We start from the raw sequence: 19,589 nt of genomic DNA on the forward strand, positions 1-19,589 counted from the left end.
GCTATTTAAGTTGCAGCTTGCAACACTGGCGTTCCATTTCAGAGCACTAATTCAAATCCTGGCTTCTCTATTTTTAATCCAGTTTTCTGCTGATCAGCCTGGGAAAGCAGCAGAAGATGTCAAACTAGTTCGGAACTCAGTTACCCAAGAGAGTGACCAGGATGAAATTCCTGTTTCCTGGCTTTGGCCTGGCTATTTTTGTCTTGCCACAGAAAGAAAATTTCTCTCTGTGTGTGTATGTGTGTATTTCTCTTTTCCTGTGTCTCCCTTTCTGTTGCTGTATTTTTCAAATAAATGCAAATTAATTAATGATCGAAAAAATTATAAGGACAATTTTTGAAAAGCATTTCATAAATAATAAACTTAGGCTTTAAGTACCAAGAAGGACTTATACAATTTTCTTGGCCTTATATTTCTGATCTCTAGACTGACCACCAAGAGGTGAAGAGAGAGGCGGGAGCATAAGAACCTAGAGTACAAATCTACTATGCTGCATTTGCCTAAAGTATTGCAATGCCAACGATGCTAGTTGTTACAGGGGTATAGGATAGAAGGCAAGGGAGAATCTAAGAGGGTCTGAAATGTTGCAGGAAAAAAAAAGTATCTCATGCAAACCAATCTCGTGCAAACCAATCCCAAGACTGTCATTTAAAAATCAATGACATTTTAGTAAGCTGTCAGAAAAATTCACAAAATATTTGATGTAACTCCAAATGGTAGGTTTTTGGCTGCAGTACTCATCATTGCTGTGAAATTCCCATTTATATGTTTTTTAATAAAACTGTAAGCTGGGTTGGCACTGTGGAACAGAGCTTGGTACCCAAGCATCCAATATATGAATGTCAGTTTGGCTATTCTGCTTCTGATCCAGCTATCTATTGATTGACCAGGGAAGCAGTAAATATAGAAGCACAGTAGATTCCCACGTCACAGAGATTGAAATTGTCAAAACCTTATATACATTTTCTTTGGTTGATTTCTACGTGTTGAAACATGTCCATTCAGAATAGGGGTAACTTTGCTTGCTCAAATCAGGTAATACAGACAAACACAGCATGCTAACAGAAATTACATAATGAAAATTAATCTTTCCCTGACTGTTTCATATTCATAAGTTGTCTCATAAAGAGAAATGTTTTATTTCAGTCACCCCAAAATTAAGCCATATCTTTCATTACTGATAAAGAATGTTTTGAAATCAAAAGAAAAATATTTATCAACAGTTTGTGTTTTTTTACTTAGCATCGTACAATTGTTCATTGTTTTATTTCTCAAATTTCAGAAGAATTTCTGCCATATGGGTAGGATTTTTTTTCAGATATCAAGCACTACCAGGAGGAATCATCAGCAAACTTTTTGGCACAGACAGAAGAGTCAGCTGACATTTACAACATGCCTTGTACTCGTCTTTCTTTCAGGTACAAGAAATGGCCTAGAAATCGTAGTTATGGTTAGTTTTCTTAATACAGTTAAGAATTTTCTTAATTTTCTTTTTTTTTAATATGGTAATAACCAATTATATTCACATATGACCAAATTTATTTTGGGAAATGCTTTAATTCAAATGAACATATTTTAAAGATTTATTTTTATTATTTTTTTTATCAGAAAGGCGGATATACAGAGAGGAGAGACAGAGAGGAAGATCTTCCATCCGATGATTCACTCCCCAGGTGGCCGCAACGGCCAGTGCTATGCCGATCAGAAGCCAGGAGCCTCTTCCGGGTCTCCCACGCGGGTGCAGGGTCCCAAAGCTTTGGGCCGTCCTAGACTGCTTTCCCAGGCCACAGGCAGGGAGCTGGAAGGGAAGCGGGGCGGCCGGGATTAGAACCAGCGCCCATATGGGATCCCGGGCGTGCAAGGCAAGGACCTTAACCACTGTGCCACCGCGCCGGGCCCAATTTTCTTTTTTATTTTTTTAAGATTTATTTATTTTTATTACAAAGTTACAATTTTAGAGAGAAAGAGAGACAAAGAGAAAAAACATCTTCCATCTGCTGGTTAACTCCCCAGGTGGCCACAATGGCCAGAACTGAGCCAATCTGAAGCCAGGAGCTTCCTCAGAGTTTCCCATACGGGTGCAGGATCCCAAGGCTTTGGGTCACCCTCTACTGCTTTCCCAGGCCACCGGAAGGGAACTGTAAGAAAAATGGAGCAGCTGGGATATGAGCCGGCACACATATGGGATCCTGACACATACAAGGTGAGGATTTTAGCCACTAGGCTACCATGGTGGGACCTACAATTAAGAATTTACATTTGTATTTTCTTTGTTCAATATTTAAAATAACCTCACTTCACTTTGCTTCTAGATTTCAAATAAGAACAAATTAACAATGACAGAAATCAATAAAAATTAACTGGGAATAAGTCTCATATTCTAATGTTAGTTTAACCTGACAGGTGTAAGCCACTGCCAGTGTTTACGTGTGTAGTAGAGATGGCTGGAATAGAGGTCCTTATCCTCCCGTAAGAAAATGCTGTTAAGTTCTGGCTCTCAAGTCAGATACTATTTGGATACTATTCTTGGCCTGATCACAAACCAGTACACGGAGCAAACTCCACAAACATAGACATATTTTGTTTTGCTGCAGTATTGTAGTCTCCAAACAAAATTGGTTTTTGCTGCAGCATTGTAGCCTCCACACAAAGTTGGCTTTTGAACTATTTCTAACCTAAAACAATGAAAAAATTCACGTGAAATAAGGATGTCCAGTTTCTCCTGAAAACAGGAAAGATGTGGCAGCTGAGAAAACTGTGGTAATAATGGGCCAGGTCTGAATTGAGCTTGCAGCTTATATGCAGTGCCTCTGCAGTTATGTCTATGGGACAGTTATATAATGAAAAATTCACCTGAATTCTGAAAATGTTACGAGATTATTCAGTTGCTCATGGAATTTTTTATTACAACAGCAGAAGGATTTACTTGAAGCTGTATTTTTTGCTTTATTTTTAAAAGAAATTCTTATATACCTCAATAGTCTTATTATATTATGAATCAGGTGCAATTACTTCTATGGTTTTTACACTATTTCCCATGTAAGATTATTGCATTTTCTCATGTTGTCAGTGAAATATATAAAGAGTTAGGTTTGGTCTGTGGTAATAAGCTTTGCAATAAATTCAATGGAAATGCAAAAAAATATATATTTTTAGACTTAAAATAGAAAATAGTGGTGAGTAAGATAGAATGAATACCTCTTCAGATGAATAGGAGAATGCCCAGTCATTCAGACTGGGGAAGGTTGACAATGGGAATATTCCTCGCAGGCCAGTTGGGAACCACAATCAAGATCTGTCACATTTACATTCACATTGGGGCTGATATGCTTATGGAGTCCAGATAATTATGCTGATTCTTCTTTCCCCTATGCTCTGTTCCTGTGTAAAGGATTCCCTGGGTGTGGAATAAGTAACATTCTTCCCAAGGCTTTATTACCAGTATTGTAAAACAGGGAAGCATGTTTAGCAGCAGGCAACCAGAATTCTCAAGTTGTAATTTTCATCTGGGAAAGGCTGAGACCACCTATGAAGTTGTGGGCTGGACTTTTGTTGTGTAAAATACTGGGCTGCTTCCACGCTGTTTCTGAGAAAGCTACATTCCTTTCTACTGGCACTTTGTTTTCATTAGAGCCCTTTCACACACATAAACAAATTTCTGTGTCTTCATACCTAACATTAGTTTGTATCCAAAATATACACATACTAAAGGTATTTAGGTGTATCTGCTTTTTTAGAACTGACAAATTATATAAAAATAATTTCCAAGAATGGTACTTGGCAATGGGTTACTTTAATGTTTCTGTAAGAGAAACAATTGAAGAGATTACAGTTTAAGAGATTAGGGCTGCAATGGTGGAATGAGGAGAAGTGAGTTCTGTGTTATGATGCAAAACATTTAAATATTTCAAATGAATGTTTTAATCTTGTTCATCATTTCAGATACACAAACATGTTTTCATATTGAGTTTCAGTTTTTTAAAGATAATGTATTTGAAATTTAAAAAAAATGATTCTGTGTATATGTTACACATTTTAAAAGTTCCTAAACAGTTTTTTTTAAGTGTGCAACTTGAATTGACAAAGGTATTTTTAAATGTTACTTTTCCACAGATAGATTTTAGGAAGACTAGTCTTTGCTAGCATGGTTGATTTTAAATGACAAGTAAATCCCTAGGCCATATGGTAATGAAATACTACACTTGCTTGTTAGAACATATGGAAACAATTCCAGACAGACACCAAGCAGAGGAAAATGTGCCAAAAATACAGTTCATTTCATGTATTTCAAAGGAAATGAAATCTCAGAATCTAACTAGACCACGCAGTCTTCATCCCCTCCCCCAACCCCCAGCAAAATCCACTTTAGCACTTCAGTTTTGAGTTTAACATTAGCCTCTGATTTTAACAGCAGAAGCTTTAAAACACACGGAGGGCTTCTGGGATGTCTGCACAGCCCCCAGTCACTCTCTCACCCCAATGACAAGTAAAAGCACCTGGCAAAGCTTTTTTCATATGCTAAAAAGCAAACTATCTACTGTGCTTAAGAAAACAAGTAGCAGCTCTGCAGGAGTAAAGTGAAAGGAAATAGGAAGCCTGCCAAAGGGATCTAAACTTAGAAGAAACAAAGCTGCCAGCTGGAAATCACTGAGCAAGGTTAACTTGCTGCTTGGGACTCTAACATTCCATTTGCGAGCATTGGTTTGAACCCTAGCTATTCTATTTCTGATCCAACTTCTGGAAAATATACCTGAAAAGGCAGCAGATGATGGCTCAAGTACCCATGTAGGACACCCAGATTTTGCATGGCTAACACACTGGCTGTTGTATGCTCTTAAGGAATAAAGCAGCAGATGGAAAATCTCATTCTCTTAAAATGAAACTTAAAAAAAAGATTTTGTAAGAAATCAAGTGTTAGAGAGGATCCCTTTTCCTCTTTGTGTTTGTAGGGCAGATTTACTCAAGTTAACAACGGTTTAGCAAGACTTTCCCAAGACACCAAATGCAATGACCTTTGCAGTAAATGTGATATTGTGTCTGGTGTCGATAGCAGGTAAGCCTGCTGCTTGCAATGTTGGCCTCTACTCCACTTATGATTTAGCTCCCTAGGAAAGCAGCAGCAGAAGGCCGAAGTGCTTGGGCCCTGCCACCCACATGGGAGACCAGAAAGAAACTCCTGGTTTGGACTGGCCTAGTCCTACTCATTAAAATGATCATCTGGGGAGTGAACCAACAGATGTAAGATCAAGCTCTCTATCTCTCCCTCTCTAACTTTGCCTTTCAGAAAAAAATCATAACAATAAATTAAGGCAGTAAAAGGATACGACTCTACAGTTAGTTTATTTCTAAATGAACTAGAAGTCCCTGCAAGCCCCAAAATGTAAGGTTATCTCTGTCAGTCAAAATGACCCATTTCTTAGGATACACCTATTTCATTACAGACTTGGAGAAAATAATGGTGGTGCTGTACACAATGATGTTTTGAAATTAAGTTCCCTACGGAACTTTTGGTGATACTGTAAAATTCCCAGTTGTCCTCATATAAAGGAAAGGCACCGCAACCATTTACTTCATGAAAGAGACTGGGAAACACCACAGCACAGCCGGTATAGCCACTTCCAGCAACATATCATTTCAGTGGGCTCCAGTTTGAGTTCCAGCTCATCCACTTCCAATCCAACTCCTTGTTTATACACCTGGGAAGGCAGCAGAAGATCGCCTAAATACCTGGGCCTCTGCCACCCATGTGGAAAACCTAGATGAAGATCCTCGCTCCTGGCTTACAGCTGGCCCAGCCCTGGCCTTGGCACCTTCACAGTCCTTTGGGGAGAGAACCAGAGAAAAGATCTTTCTCCCTCTCTCATTTCCTTCCCTTCTCCCTTCCCCTCTCACTTTATCTCCCTCTCTTTTTATCTGGGTAACTTTCAAAGAGGGAAGAAACATCTCTTTTGCCAAGAACCAAGGCTAAAGATGCTATGTAGGGTTGTCTTCCACTTTCTCCCTCTTTTGATAGCCTTTTGTCACACTTTAACAGGTGTTTCTCTATGTGGGGCAATCCCTCAGTCACATGTGGATGTAAACAGTTTTTTTTTTTGTTTTTGTTTTCTTTTTTTTTTTTTTTTTTTACTGTGAAACGAATCCTGTCCCTAGTTGTACACTCTATACACAGTTGTGCCTCTATACACAGAAATCTTATCTTTGTCATAGAGAAGAATCTAAAATGAAGATTAGAATTTGGTCATATCCACAAAAGGGTCAGAGTCCTCTTTGATGTTCTGAGCTGAATGACTTCAAAGACTGCAATAAAGAAAAAAGGAAAGTATTAGGAGCATGATGGGAACAATCTTTCAGATTCATTGCACAGTCACATAGATTTCCCAGAACATGGGCACCCTTCTATTGAACCTGTGTTGGGTGACCAGAAAGTTGCTTTCTTTGTCTTTCATTGTATCTGCTGGATTTTTTTAAAAGATTGTTGCATTTTTATTGAAAAGTCAAATTTACAGAGAGAAAGAACCCAGCGGCATGGCCTAGTGGCTAAAGTCCTTGCCTTGCATGCACTGGAATCCCATGTTGGTGCCAGTTCTAATTCCGGCAGCTCCACTTCCCATTCAGCTCCCTGGTTGTAGCCTGGGAAAGCAGTTGGGAACGACCCAAAGCCTTGGGACCCTGCACCCACGGGGGAGACCCGAAAGAGGACCTGGTTCCCTGGCTCCAGATCGGCATAGCACCGGCCGCTGCAGTCACTTGGGGGATGAATTGGTGGGTGGAAGATCTTCTTCTCTGTCTTTCCTCTTCTCTGTATATCTGACTTTGTAATGAAAATAAAAAATAAAAAAATAAATTACAGAGAGAAGGATAGACAGAAAGATCTTCCATCTGCTGGCTCACTCTCCAAGAGGCCTCAATAGCCAGAGTTGAGCTGATCAGGAGTCAGGAGTTTCTTCAAGGTCTCCCATTCAAGATCCCCTACTGCTTTCCCAGGACACCAGCAAGGAGCTTTAAGGGAAATGGAACTAGGATACAAACCATCCTAGGTGAGAACTTCAGCCACTAGGCTAACAAGCTGGGCCCCATATCTGCTTGAATTGTACCACCCAAGAATCTGCTTTCTGCAGGATGGGTCTTCAGTGCAGAGCTTGTATTTATAATCTGTTCACATCTCCCTTTAAAATGCATATTAAAGAAAGCTATTGAGTTCTCTTTCCAGCCATGATGGCTGCCCAGTGTACAAAGTAGACCTCTAGAAAGCATACAGTGCTTATGGAATTCAGATTTGATGTCACTGTCAGCTGCCTGGATTGTGCTAAAACAGTACTTAGCAAACAACTCCCTCCACACTAACCAAGCAGGAATTAAATGAACTTTCTGATGTTTCAAATCTTTTTCACCCACCTTTGCTTATATGTTCAGAGAGCGTGCAAATTTCAGCTAATATTTTGAATTCTAAAGCCAATTTCTGCCCTTGCTCAATATTATCTCCCGCGTAACACTTTTTTTTTATCATTCAAACATTTGCAAAATCAGCAGACTGGTTAATAGATTATACTCTTCAACAGAAACAACTTGAAAAGATATCATTTTATATCCCCCGCAAGAATACCCACATCTCCAGTAAGATGAGGAAGGAAAAGCACTTCACAATTAGGGCAAATGGGAGTAGCGCCATCTCTCCAGTTTGCACTGCATCTGTCAGTAAATCATGAGCACACCACATTAGAGCTGCTATTCCTGGAGTTAAAGGAGGTTCTATTAGATTCTAATATTGAACATATTCATCCATCCTTGAGTTCAGTCTTTCCCACTGAAAGGATTTTCAATGAAAGTTGAGAAGATATGTTCTCAAAAATTAGTGCCAGCATCTCCACATTCTACTAAAAAAAACATGGCGACATTGTGGTACATTTACCTTTATGTTTGGAATAAATATGTCTCATTGGCGTACTCATCTATGAATTATATATCCAAATTAATAACACATATTCACTTAATTAAAAAATTTTAGTATAATGTACATAAAAATAAAAGGTGTTTTCATGAATTTTCTTTTTTTTCTACTAATTTATGAAACAAATTTGAAAGAGGAATTCTGAAGCTTTTAAAGTATCGAAAAAGCAGGTCTGGGAAAAACGATCAGAATTTGGTTAATACTTACAAATATATCAAGTTCATTTGCATTTTCCCAAAATGTAAACTCTTCTTGATTCATTTTTGTTAGCCTACATTTTACAGAACCACTTTTCCCCTCTTAGTACTTTTGTTTGTTTTTATAAAATACAGGCTTTTTCTTTCAAGATTCATTTAGAACATAAAGTTACATGGAAACAGATGGAGAGATATTTAGAGAGAGACAGAAAGAAATCTTCCATCCACCCATTCACTCCCCAATTGGCCACACAATGGAGCCATTTCTTTCCAGGTAGCAATACTGAAGGATTTAGTCATAGCTTGCTGTTTTCCCATGTGCATTAGAAGGAAGCTGGATTGGAAGTAGAAGAACTGAGACTTAGACCAGTGTTCATATGGGATGCCAGCATTGCAGGCAGCAGATTAATATGCCATGCCAGTATGCTAGCCAGAAAATGAGTATTTATTAGTCTTATAGTGGTTTGAGAAACATTAAGCTTCATATTGCTTATTCTTTTAAGATTTATTTAATTTTATTGCAAGATCGGATATATAGAAAGGAGGAAAGACAAAGAGGAAGATCTTCCATGCGATGAGTCACTCCTCAAGTGACTGCCACAGCCGGTGCTATGCCAATCTGAAGCCAGGAGCCAGGAAATTCCTCCAGGTCTCCCATGTGGGTGCAGGGTCCCAAGGCTCTGGGCCATCCTCAACTGCCTTCCCAGGCCTCAGGCAGGGAGCTGGATGGGAAGTGGAGCTGCCAGGATTAGAACTGATGGCCATATGGGATCCCAGCATGTTCAAGGTGAGGATTTCAGCTGCTAGGCCACCGCGCCAGGCCCCATATTGCTTACTCTTAAAACTGATTTTGTATCTTTCACATTTTTAAACAGCATTGTACTGTACCTATTTTTATCAATAATTTCATGGGTTTCCTGTCCTTTTCTCCCTTGGGTATATCTCCAAAGTCTTCTGTTCCTCCCTGACTACCGTTGAACAAGTGTCAATCATAGGCATTGTAAACAGGTTTCAGTTAGGAGTAAGGCACCTGAAAACATGTGTCTATACCTTGTATGGATGTTAGTGGAAGAACAAACAGCTGGTTCCTTTGACAACACCTTCAGGTTGGTTGACTTGCTAGCCTCAGGGAGCCGCACAGTGATGGATGAGGGAGGCTCAAGGCCTTTGTCAAAAATGATGTGGTCAGGTTCTTTCCATCCACAGGCTGGGTAGTCCATGAAGGAAACTCCTCTTAAGTTTCTCTGCGACTCTCTTATTGTCCAGCGCAGTTGAGAGCCTTTACCTCCTCCTTCAAGGACGCACAGACTTTGCAGGCCAACTGCAGAGGAGAGAATTCCAATGTACATCCTGCACCCTTGACTGAGCATGTTTCTGAGTAACCTGAAATTTGATTTCTCCAACTGCGCCACACTAGAAAGGTAGCAGTGGACTCACCATGATTGCCAGCTGTGATTTCTCCCCCAAGCCTCTTTTGGAATTGGAAACTTACCAACTTAGGGAACTTGTGAGAGCCAGGCCATATCCAGAACCAGCTACATTCCCTCTTACAATCAGATAGTTGAAGGTGCCTGCAATTCCAACAGTTGAAAATCTGAATCATTCCATATGCATGGCCATGGAGGATACAGCTGGCCCACAAGTAAGATGCATTTGGTTTTCTACTCCCCTTTTTGAGATGTGCAATAGGAGGGAACACTATTCTTACTTTCACCTGTTCTTTGCTCCATCCTTTATCAAGTTCATGGGCTTTATCTAATGGCCATAGCAACCCCAGCTGTGCTGACAGTGGGGCCACCCTGTGCCCAGTGTTCAGTCTGGTGCTTGGCACAGCAGCTATCTTCACTGTAATCTCGATGACAGTGTGTTTCTGCTCTGTCGTAGCCATGCCCATGTTGGTCCCTGTGTAGGAACTGCCTCCAGCAGCCATGCTACTGTGCTCTGGTCACTTGCCGTGCTATCCTCCTTGAATAGCATCAGATCCATCTGCTGCTGAGTAGCCTGCTGGGCTTTTGTGGCATGTTCACCTTCCACTCTCTGATTTCCTCGCCTGTGCTTGTATCCAGGCCTGATCCCTGAAGCCCACCACCTCCTTGGGGGAATTAGCACTCTGGGGACTAGGACCACAACACTAAACATTGTTCCCTAATAATCATTTTAAAAAGTCAAAAAGCACAGGCAATGATAAAAGGCAAATAATGTCACTTTCTGTCTTACCCACCAGGGGGATTTTTGTTTTCCCTGATTTAAGAGCTTACTGAAAATAAGAAGAAATCCTCACAAAGGCATATTGGTACTCCTCTGGTTTTACTTGCACAGACTAAGACTTAACGGCATTTATTAGACTACAGTACTATTGCTGCTAATTTGCTTGTAGCTAGATCATGCCTTTTCTATAAGCTCCATAAAGGATTATCCATCACCATGCAGTTGCCCAACCAATAGTTCTTAAAGTAAGTTAAATCAATCTAATTATCTGGCAGGGTATTCCTAGGCAGAATTGAATACTTAGATGCAATAGTTCAGGTTTGGTTCACTCTGCAACCAGGAAGAAGTCAAGTTTTAATCATAGAGGGATATATTTTTCTTTCAGAGTAAAGTGTAGACCACGATAACTTAATTAGCTTTAGACTTTTCTTTCTCCAATGATTTCTGTCATTTCATAAATATGCAGAGAAGGAGGAACAAAATCCACAGAATCAGCCTTATTTTATCATTTCTATTTGTAGAAGTTCCTATTGTTTCCATAGATATCTTATTTTCAAACCTTCTTCAAAAATCTGGAAGAAAACTAAATCAAAAGGTAGCATCATGCAACCAAGCAATCCAGATCTGGAAAAAAAAAAAAGCTGTAGGTTTATCATTAGGTTTTGTTGTTTCTCAGGTCAAGATAATCCAGCAATGTAACATGCAGAAGGTAGATGGTTGTTGGTGGCTGTTCAGTTCCCTGGCAGCTGGCTAAAGTAATTGCAAGTACTAGGCAGTGCAAGGAAAGTTCCTTGGCTGTTTTGGAAGATCATGGTCACTGCAAGCTGTGTATGACTGCTTTGATACCTTCCCTGAAAGCTTGCAGACCCCCTGGGCACTGCTGACACTGATACCCAATGTTAGCTTCATACAAGCTAAAGGATACCCTTTTATTTTTACTACTTCCTTCTACACAGGCGTCCATTTAGCTAAAGAAGATTATTACCAGGTCTTAGGAATGCCTCAAAATTCCAGCCAGAAAGATATCAAGAAAGCCTATTATTACCTGCTCCCTGACGCAAATAAGGATGATCCCAAAGCCAAGGAGAATTTTCCCAGCTGGGAGAAGCTTACAAGATGTTGAGTGGATGAAGTAAAGAGAAAATAGTATGATGCCTATGGCCTAGTGACTTTGATCCTGGTCCCAGCAGCTTAGAAAGGGACAGCCCCATCACTGACCCTGAAGGACTATTCAAGAACTCTCTGGGACTTTACTTAACTGGGAGATTTCTAGGGCGTGCTCAATCCACCTCAGGAATGCACCATAAGGTCAACACTGAATCACACTGCCAAGAGTATCAACCATGAGTTCACTGTGAGCATCATGAAAATCCATGGGTGCTAAAATGAATGGGGGACTGAGCAACTGCACGACTGAGGCAGCTCTGGCATGAAAACCACCAACCCACCCCTTTTGTGATGTGGAAATGTGGTGACTGCAGCTCCATCTTCAGAATACCCTTCTTGGCATGCAGGAGAACAGGACGGGCCAAGCAAATGCAGTAGGTGACAATCTTAGTGTCTCCAGGCTGGCCAGTAGATGAAGATGTCTGTGACAAAAGGAAGCATTCTCATCACACTGAGGTTGAAAAAAAGCCCTGGTATAGACATCCATTCTGAGCCCTTCATTTTCATAACATACACTATTTTGGGGTAACAACTGGAGCACATGGTCTGTATGAGACAAACAATGTGATGAGAATCAGGGAGATGAGAAGATTTGGCTGACTGAGAAAAGCATCTCCCAGGCTTAATAGCTACACCTACTGAGATGGTACCTTTGATGTCAAGAACAGAGTGTGAAAGTGCCTAAAGGGCTCTCGACAGAGCCTGACCCTGACAATGATAGTAAGTGATGTCATTAAGACTAGCGCTGGAAGATGTTGCACCAGAAAATAGGTCAGGGAGCAGCAGCTCCTCCCTGCCGTCAGCACACTTTGGAGACAGGAAGATTACAGGAGAGCAGCTCTGAGGCCCGCCTGCAGAACCATCCAAACTACCCGGCAACAGCAAGATTGAGTGACAACACATTTCTCAATGGAAGGCCACCTATGGACACACTGAGGGTAAGTAGAAGGCCACTGGTCGTGTTTGGGTGACTCAGCCTCTGCTGGCTCAGGTTGTGTAAGACATTTGGACACTTCTTGCTGCACTAAACCCCAAATGGAAATCCACTGTTGTGGAGGTTGTAGTAAAAGCCATGCTTTTGGCATCACAATGACGGACCTCTCAGCTGTGAAGTAATTAATTTCCCTCTCAACAAACCTTTGGGAATTTCCGGAATGAGTCCTTCCTGACAAGTTGGACTCATTCACCAGGAGCTCGAAGCTGACTTGCCCACCAGCACCTTCTTGCCCAGACAGGCTTTGCTGAGTGAGGACTACTGGTGTTTCCAAGGTAGGAAGCTGCAGGAGGAGCCCTGGAATCTCCCCTCCTAACCGCAGGGGTGAAAGTACTTGTCAAGGCAAGCAGTCCTTCCTCTGATTCCACCCAGGACAACCATCTGCCCCCACCTGCTGAAGTCTATCATCCTGAATGGATGACATGGCTCCTGACCTGCTGAATCACAGCTCTGTCAGACTGACTTCTCTTGACTTACACTGTTGACATCTTTTTTTCCAAGGTGTGTTTAAATTATTAAGTGCAAGGAATCATTGATTTGCCTGTGTAAATGTTCAGGAAGGAAAAGTACCTTCTAAGCAGTCAGCAAGAGCACAGCTGGCCCCCCACCTCTGCTGGTAGAATATTGCAGATCCTGTGTGTTTCAGCCTCCTTGAGTTGTTTCAAGGAGGATAATGAAGAACATTTCTCAGTAGTTTCTTCACTCTTTTCCTTTATCATTTGCACAACTATCAATGTCTAATCTAATATTACAAAACAAGATTATTTACTAGAAAAAGAAAAATATTTCTGTCATTTTCCAGTTAAGAAATATCCAGAATTAAGGAGCAAATAGCTTCTTCATGAAATGTGGTCATGTTCATAACATTGAGTTACTCTTAAATTGAAGTAAAGTAACAGGCCAAAGTAATGGGAAGAATATATGAATACATCACCAGTGTTCAAAAATGTTCTTTCATTCCTATGCAGTCATGTTGTCTATTTTTATATGATACTTTTCTTGGGATTATTCAAAGCAGGATATCCAATAATTTTAGATATAATCAGTAGGTAATTATTATCTTGCTCACTTTATAAATGAAACCATTTGCAAAACCAGTTATTATAAAAGTTAATATGTTTAAGTTAACCTTTTTCTGTTTTTCATTCTAATATAATTTCATGGACAATTTGTGTAAAATGCTTGTCTTCTTATTCAAATAGTTGAGTCACACACTCTTGCAGAGGTGAATCAGTGAGGACAGACTATTCTTGTTCTGAGAATCAAGGGGTTGGCAAGGGGCCAGCACTGTGGCTTAGTGAGCTTAACTGCGGCCTACAATGCTGACACCACATATAGATGCCTGTTTAAGTCCCAGGTGCTCTATTCCTGAATCAATTCCCTAGTAATGCACCTGGGAAAACAGGAGAGGCTTGCCCAAATGCTGGAGCCCCTGCAGCCATGAAAGAAGCTCCAGCTTTTGGTTTTGGATGGACACAGTCCTCTCTCTCTCTCTCTCTCTCTCTCTTTCTCTGTAACTCTGCCCCTCAAATAACTGAATAATCTCAAATAGCTAAACTGATCTTGTTTTTTAAAAGATGGGTTGGCATTAAAGTTTTAAATAGAAATGAATGGTCACATCTGGACATATTGTCGAGGAGGAACTCAAGTGGTGATAATTTTGATTTACCATTTTCTACAGTCCACCAACTCACATACCAACAAACTGTTTCTTGTCAGTGTCCAGGACTGACTGGCTCAGGGAGGTTGACACACCTGGATTAGCTTACAAGAAATGAAGTCAGTAAGTCTTGCAGAAATGCTTTGCTGGTTGGCTAGTTTTCTTAAAAATTTTAATTGTGCAGGGGATATATTGATCCAAACAAAACAGCTTAATTGATACGATTCTTAGAGCTAGAGAGGTGGATGTCATGAAACTCCCACTCTCAGTCTCCTGTCTGTCCTGTCCTGTCATGGCTGCAGGTATGAGACCTTTTGAAGGAGGTGGGAATGTTGTCTGAAGTAGCATTATGAGCTGGGGGATTACCTGTCTCCATTTCCTGGTAAGGAACTGATATGGCCAATTGTTCAGGTCCACTTTTATTTTATTTTATGCTATGTTATTTTAATTTATTTTATGAGAGAGAAAAAGAGAGCAAGAGAAGAGAGAGAAAAAGCAAACATTCTCCTACTGACCCACCTCATGAACGCCTGAAAATTTCAGACCTCTGCCAACCGAAAGCTTGACCTGGGAACTCAGTGCATGTTGCATGTTGCCATGTTGCCAATCTCCTGTTGCCTCCCAGAGGCAAGAAATTGCAGCATGACCTACAAACCATTCTAATGTTACTTGTGAGCATCTAACTTCTAGGCCACATGCCTACTTGACTTTTCATTTTAGTTTCCATCCTTCATTTGGTGTGTATGTTAAGCTAACATAGCCATTTGTAACATAAGTGTGAATTAAGGTGCAATACTTTTCCCACTATGATTAGATTTATTTAAAAATAGCTGAGAGCTAATAAAAGATCAACCTTTCTTCATTGGTTAAAGGAAGTGTGGCACTTCCTAACAAAATCATCAATGAATCTTAAAACATCATTTTTAAGCAATATGTAAAAAACCTATTAGATTTCCAAAAACGTCATAAGCGAGTTTTGTAGGGAAAGGTACTCAGATGTAACTGAAGCTTTACCCTCAAAGAGCATAACTAAGAACCATGAGCCATATGGTGATATATATTGGGAATTATCAACGTGAGCCCACAGCATGATCAGTTCTTGCAACAAGCTAGAAACCAATTTTAAAAACCAATTTCAGGAGGCCTGAGTTAAGAGTAAAGCAAGTTTTGTTTTGTTTCCAACAAAGCTAGTGATTAGATTTTGTATTAAGGCTCTTTTACTGATCCCATACATTTCAAAGTATTTAATTCAAAATGTTCTGAAAGGCTATTGATGGAACCCACAGGTAGAGTCGCCACATCCTCTAATGGTGCTGGTACTTGCCCTGATTGCTCTGCTTCTGATTCAGCTCCCTGTTGATGGCCTAGGAAAGGCAGCATAAATGGCCCAAGTATTTGAGCCACTGCCACACATGTGGGAGACCTGACGGCTGGCTCCAGTTGTGGCCATTGGGATGGCTCCAGTTTAGATCTCTCTGTCTCTTGCATGCTCTCTGTTACTCTTTCAAATAAATAAATCTTAAATAAATTTAAAGAGGTTACTGATGCAATGCTATTATGTAAATGGCAGCTGATATAAAATATAAGAACCCTGTTTTGCAACTTATCACAGGAGCTGGCTTGATGGCTCAACTGGCTAATTCTGACCTGTAAATGCTGGTATCCCATATGGTGCTAACTTATGTTCCAGCTGCTCCTTTTCCCATTCAACTTCCTGCTCCTAGCCTGGGAAAGCAGTGTAGGGGATGGTCCAAGCCTTGGGAGTTCCCACTTGGGAGACCCAGAAGGAGGCTCCTGGCTTCTGACTTTGGATTTGTTCAGCTCCAGCTGTTTCAACCATTTGGGGAATGAAGCAGCAGATGGAAGATCTTTCTATATCTCTTTCTCTCTGTAAATCTGTATTTTTATTAGAAATAAGTATACCTTAAAAAAACTTACATCACAATAGAAAGATTAATGCATTAACTCACACTTAATGGTATTAATGATGAAGTAGATTGACATATTGGCTCACCAGAATATTAGTATTTTAACTAAGGATTATGCCTCATTGTAAAAGACCAAATGTGTTAGTGAAATTTCAGATACCTGAGAAGCAATGAGATGCAGTGTACTGGTAAAGAAGCTTAGTACAGAGAAGTATAAGCTTTAGGTTCATTATGTCTGAATAGGGTCCTTCTTCTGGATCTTTCTAGCTGTGTGGCTTGTGTGAGTAAAGTACTTCACCAATTTCTGGTTCAATTTGCTTGCCTATGAACTATGGGAAAGAACAGTGCCTTCTTTATAATGCTGCTATGGAAAATCAATGAAGCATGGGATAATGGTTAGGACAATGACCAGTGTATTAAAAAGTGATGGAAGCTATTTTTGAATGGTTTATTCATGTGCCCTAAAATCAAAAGAGGCTTATCTCAATAAACTTAGAAGTACACTCCTGTCTAGTCACACTTAAGGAATACTTCACGGTTTTTAAGTATATAAATCTAGCAATCATGCATGTATAAGAGAAGTGGGCAGTTATTCAAATTTATCTAAAAGCTAATTATAAGCCTATCAATGTTACCCTATAGAATTGAATTTCTATTCATTTAAATCTAGATATGGGAGAGTTAGAAATATCTCATAATGGAATCTAAGATTCCTTTCTTTGACACATTAAAAAAATGGTGTATTAGATCCAGGAGGAAGATTAAGAACTAAGAAATTCAGACAAAGCTTCAGACAAATGCCTTGAAAGTCAAAAGGAAAGAAGAGAAAAAAATTTTTTTCTCATTACAAATAGTAGATAATTCAGTCCTCGCTAGATTTGTTTTTGTTTAAATTTGTGTTACCATTGTCTCTATTGTATACGTGGCAAGTACTTGAAGAAATCTATCAAAGAGAAGAAAGAATCCAAGGAGCATTATTTTTTAAAAAATGATTTATTTATCTATTTGAAAGGCAGAGTTAACAGTGATAAAGAGGGCGAGGCAGAAACAGACAGACTTTCCATCTACTGGTTCATTTGTCAGATGACCTCAATGGCCAGCACTAGGCCTGTCCGAAGTTAGGAGCCAGGAACTTCTTTCAGGTTTCTCATGTGGGTGGAGGGTCATCCTCTGATTCTTTCCCAGGCACGTTAGATGCAGGGATGCTCTCAGGTCATCCTCTGATGCTTTCCCAGCCACGTCAGTTGGATCGAAGTGGAGCAGGAACTTGGACAAGTGTCCAAGTGGGATGTCAGTGCAGCAACTGTTTGCTTTACACAGTACACCACAACATAGGCAAAAGGACAATAATTTTTGAAGAGGAGATGAAAAATCTTCCATCTACTGGTTCCCAAATGGCAACAAGATCCAGGGCTGGGCTGGGCCAGGGCAAGATTCAAGAAATCCAATTAATCTTTCATATGGGTGACGGAAGAACGAGGGTTTGAACCATCATTAGCTGCTTTTTGAGGCTGATTAGCAGAGAGCAAGATTGGAAGTAGATAGACTGGGACTAAAACCAGCACTCAGATATGGAATGTAAGCATCACAATGGAGGTTTAACTCACTATGCTACAATTCTGTCCTGTAATTTTTTAAGCTTTATTTATTTTTATTGGGAAGTCAGATTTACTGAGAGGAGAGACAGAAAGATCTTCCATCTGCTGGTTCACTCTTCAAGTAGACTCAATGGGCAGAGTTGAGCTGACCTGAAGCCAAGGGCCAGGAGCCTATTTCGGGTCTCCCACATGACTACAGGGTCCCAAGGCTTCAGGCCATTCTCCACTGCTTTCTCAGTCCACAGGCAGAGAGCTGGATAGGAAATGGAGCAGCTGGGATACAAACAGGACCCATATGGGTTCCTGATACATGCAAGGTGAGAACTTGTCACTAGGCTACTGTGCCAGACCCCAAATTAAAATTTTTAAATAAGGTTGATTTCAGAAAATATCAATGTTACTTTAGGTCTTATGTGTATTTTCATGTTTTCATTATACAATTTTAATGTAAATTTTAGAATTCAAATTAAGGACTTAAAATATGTGCATGCATAATTATGTTTAATATATTTTATTTAGTTTTATATATTATAGATAAATATAATATAGTTATTTAGTTATTTATATATTAAAATAATATATATTATTTAATGCATTTTATGTAATCATGTGCTTTATTAGAAATGCATTTTATGGGTCTGGCACAGTAGCCTAGCAGCTAAACTCCTTGCGTTGAACACACCAGGATTCCATATAGGTGCCGGTTCTAATCCCAGCGGCCCTGCTTCCCATCTAGCTCCCTGCTTGTGGCCTGGGAAAGCAGTCAAGAACAGCCTTGGGAACTTGCACCTGAGTAGAAGACCTGGAAGAGGCTCTGGATTCCTGGCTTTGGATTGGTGTAGCTCCGGCCATTGCAGCCACTTGGGGAGTGAATCATTGGATGTAAGACCTTCCTCTCTGTCTCGTTCTCTCTACATACATCTGACTTTGCAGTAAAAATAAATAAATCTTTAAAGTATGTATTTTTTTACTTCTCCTTCTGATATTTTTGTTTTTGAGGAAAGTTTGTTTTGTTTTGTTTTGTTTTAATTTTTATCTCTTTTTACTTTAGTCTTCTAGGTCACCTGAAGTCACATTTTTAGTCTCTGTATTTGTCTGACAATTCCATTGCATATCTTCCAGGTGGCCATAAGAAAAATAGGCAGGAATGCATGCGTGTTTATTTGAGAGGGTCACCATGTATACCATGGCTGAAATCATGTTTATTTCTCCTGGCTCTGTAAGTTGGAAGCTATGAGCAGGCTTGGTTTCTTCTAAGGCTCCCTGCCCCTGACTTCCAGTCATCTTTTAGACATTCTGTGACCTCAAGATATTTCCTCTGTCTGTGAGCATCCCCAATATTTCTCCATCCTCCAAGGAAACCAGTTTGGATGAGGGCCTCACATGTTGGTATTATTTGATCCTAATTATCTTCTTAAAGGCCGTATCTTTAAATAGTCACAATGGGGACTTTCTGCTCTTTCTCATGGGTAGCCATCTATGAAGAAAATTTCATGAAAGGAGAATGAAGGTTACTCATGATATTATTGTCAGTACTATTGGCATGTGCACAAACGTATATGCTCATACATCTCACAATCCAGAGTGGAAATGAAGGCTGATTATGTTCAGATAAAACCAATTACTGTCAAACATAAGCTGGCATATGAGGAGATTTTACAAATGAGAGGAAGCGCAAGAAAATATTTGTAGCTTTCAAAGTAGTGTTGTGAAACGAAATCTACAGTTACAAAAAACGTTTGTATGACGCTCAGTTTACTTAATGGATAAACACTAAAATAGGAGAAAGAAAGTGAAATATAAATTCCATCATAAAGCAACACTTAGCAGTCAACCTGAAGAGTGCTTTCCTGAAGATGTTCCAAAATTTTAAATCACGTCATTCAGAA

At 40.0% G+C, this 19,589-nt stretch overlaps 1 protein-coding gene across 1 annotated transcript in view; it reads left to right on the forward strand.

Moving 5' to 3' along the window:
• LOC121147738 (zinc finger protein 585A-like) overlaps positions 1-19,589 on the forward strand; it is a 163,847-nt gene that overhangs the window by 8,351 nt on the left and 135,907 nt on the right. Inside the window, exons 3-4 of the mRNA XM_040967643.1 lie at positions 1,419-1,450; positions 4,950-5,053. Of these exons, the coding sequence (XP_040823577.1) occupies positions 1,419-1,450; positions 4,950-5,053 (136 nt within the window). The remainder of the gene's footprint in view (positions 1-1,418; positions 1,451-4,949; positions 5,054-19,589) is intronic.

The sequence above is a fragment of the Ochotona curzoniae genome, unplaced genomic scaffold (genome assembly GCF_017591425.1).
Source record: "Ochotona curzoniae isolate NIBS_2020 unplaced genomic scaffold, NIBS_Ocur_1.0 scaffold_461, whole genome shotgun sequence".
NCBI lineage: Eukaryota > Metazoa > Chordata > Mammalia > Lagomorpha > Ochotonidae > Ochotona > Ochotona curzoniae.